We start from the raw sequence: 1191 nt of genomic DNA on the forward strand, positions 1-1191 counted from the left end.
GGGGGGGTGGATGGAGAGGGGGAGGGGTTTTTGGAGGATCATTGCAATCAGTTCCTCCTTCCTCCCCTCCTCTCCCCTGCTTCCCCATACCTTCCTGGTTTCACTACTCCCCATTCCTGTTCCTGGATTCCATGTGTCATGAGCTCTTATCTCTTATTTCTTATCTGTACCTGTCCATATGCTCCAGTCTAACCCACAGTGAAAGGCAGGACCGGGGTCATGATAGAGGGGGGCGAGGAAGCCTCAAATTACCAAAGATATATTGTGTGTTTCATTGGTGCTGTACTGCATCCTGGTTGACTCATCCCTTCCCTGTAACCCTTCTGTGAGGGGATGTCCCATTGTCTATCAATAGGTTTTGGGTCTCTGCTCCAAAATTGGGGCTATTTTCTCTGTAACACTTTGGGACTGTTTTCCAAGTCTTGACCTCTGGGTGGAGTTCCTCTATGTCGTGGTGGTCTCCTACTTGTGCTCAGTGAGTGTTGTTCTTCCAACCACATGAGTCAGAAAGCATTTTTTTGTAGAGATGGGTGTCTTTTATGTTTTTCCTTGCCTGGAAAGGTTCTTACTTCTCCATCTATCTTGATAGATAATCTGGCTGGATAGAGGATTCTTGGGTTTGCATTGTTTGGACCCAATTTTATCTTTTGCTTTTGTATTTAATAATCAGGTGTTTGAGCAGATGATCAGCTTTGGTAAGTAACCATAAAGAACTATGATTACAAAATAGAGGTTTAAATCATTGAACATAATATCACATGTGTTTGAGTTGCAATCTTTACCACAATTTACATTTCAGATTATATGTTTATCTTACCCCATAGTGTTTTCAAGGTCTATAAAGCTTTTACATAAGCAGACGGTCACATCTGTCTTCCAAGAAGAGCTTGTCAGTTGGCACCGCCAGCATTCTGGTTGGCAGCTGAGAGCTTGACCACTGCCTCACCACTCTCGTTAGTGAGAGAAATACTTACAGATATCCTTTCGTGTGCTATGATCATGATCCTGCTTTGCTGCTGCAGAGGCTCCAGATCTGTCATGGCTTATAAATTTTGTCAAGTGACTTATGGTTCTCCCCAGCTGCCACTTCTTCCAGAGCAGGCCTCTTGAAGGGGTGCCATTTCCACCTATGGAACTCCTGGATTGCCGGTGTCCCATAGCTCCATGCTTTGCTAGTAAAATATGACATGT

At 44.2% G+C, this 1191-nt stretch overlaps 1 protein-coding gene and 1 pseudogene across 1 annotated transcript in view; both read right to left on the reverse strand.

The window, feature by feature from the left end:
* LOC101659099 overlaps positions 1-114 on the reverse strand; it is an 11225-nt pseudogene extending 11111 nt beyond the window's left edge.
* An 840-nt stretch (positions 115-954) lies between these two features.
* ADGB (androglobin) overlaps positions 955-1191 on the reverse strand; it is a 194398-nt gene continuing 194161 nt past the window's right edge. The window contains exon 31 of the mRNA XM_045294574.1: positions 955-1172. Coding sequence (XP_045150509.1) covers positions 955-1172 — 218 coding nt within the window. The remainder of the gene's footprint in view (positions 1173-1191) is intronic.

Source organism: Echinops telfairi, unplaced genomic scaffold (assembly GCF_000313985.2).
Source record: "Echinops telfairi isolate 266 unplaced genomic scaffold, ASM31398v2 ScPeMD7_3533;HRSCAF=4204_0, whole genome shotgun sequence".
In the NCBI taxonomy this organism is placed as follows: Eukaryota; Metazoa; Chordata; class Mammalia; order Afrosoricida; family Tenrecidae; genus Echinops; species Echinops telfairi.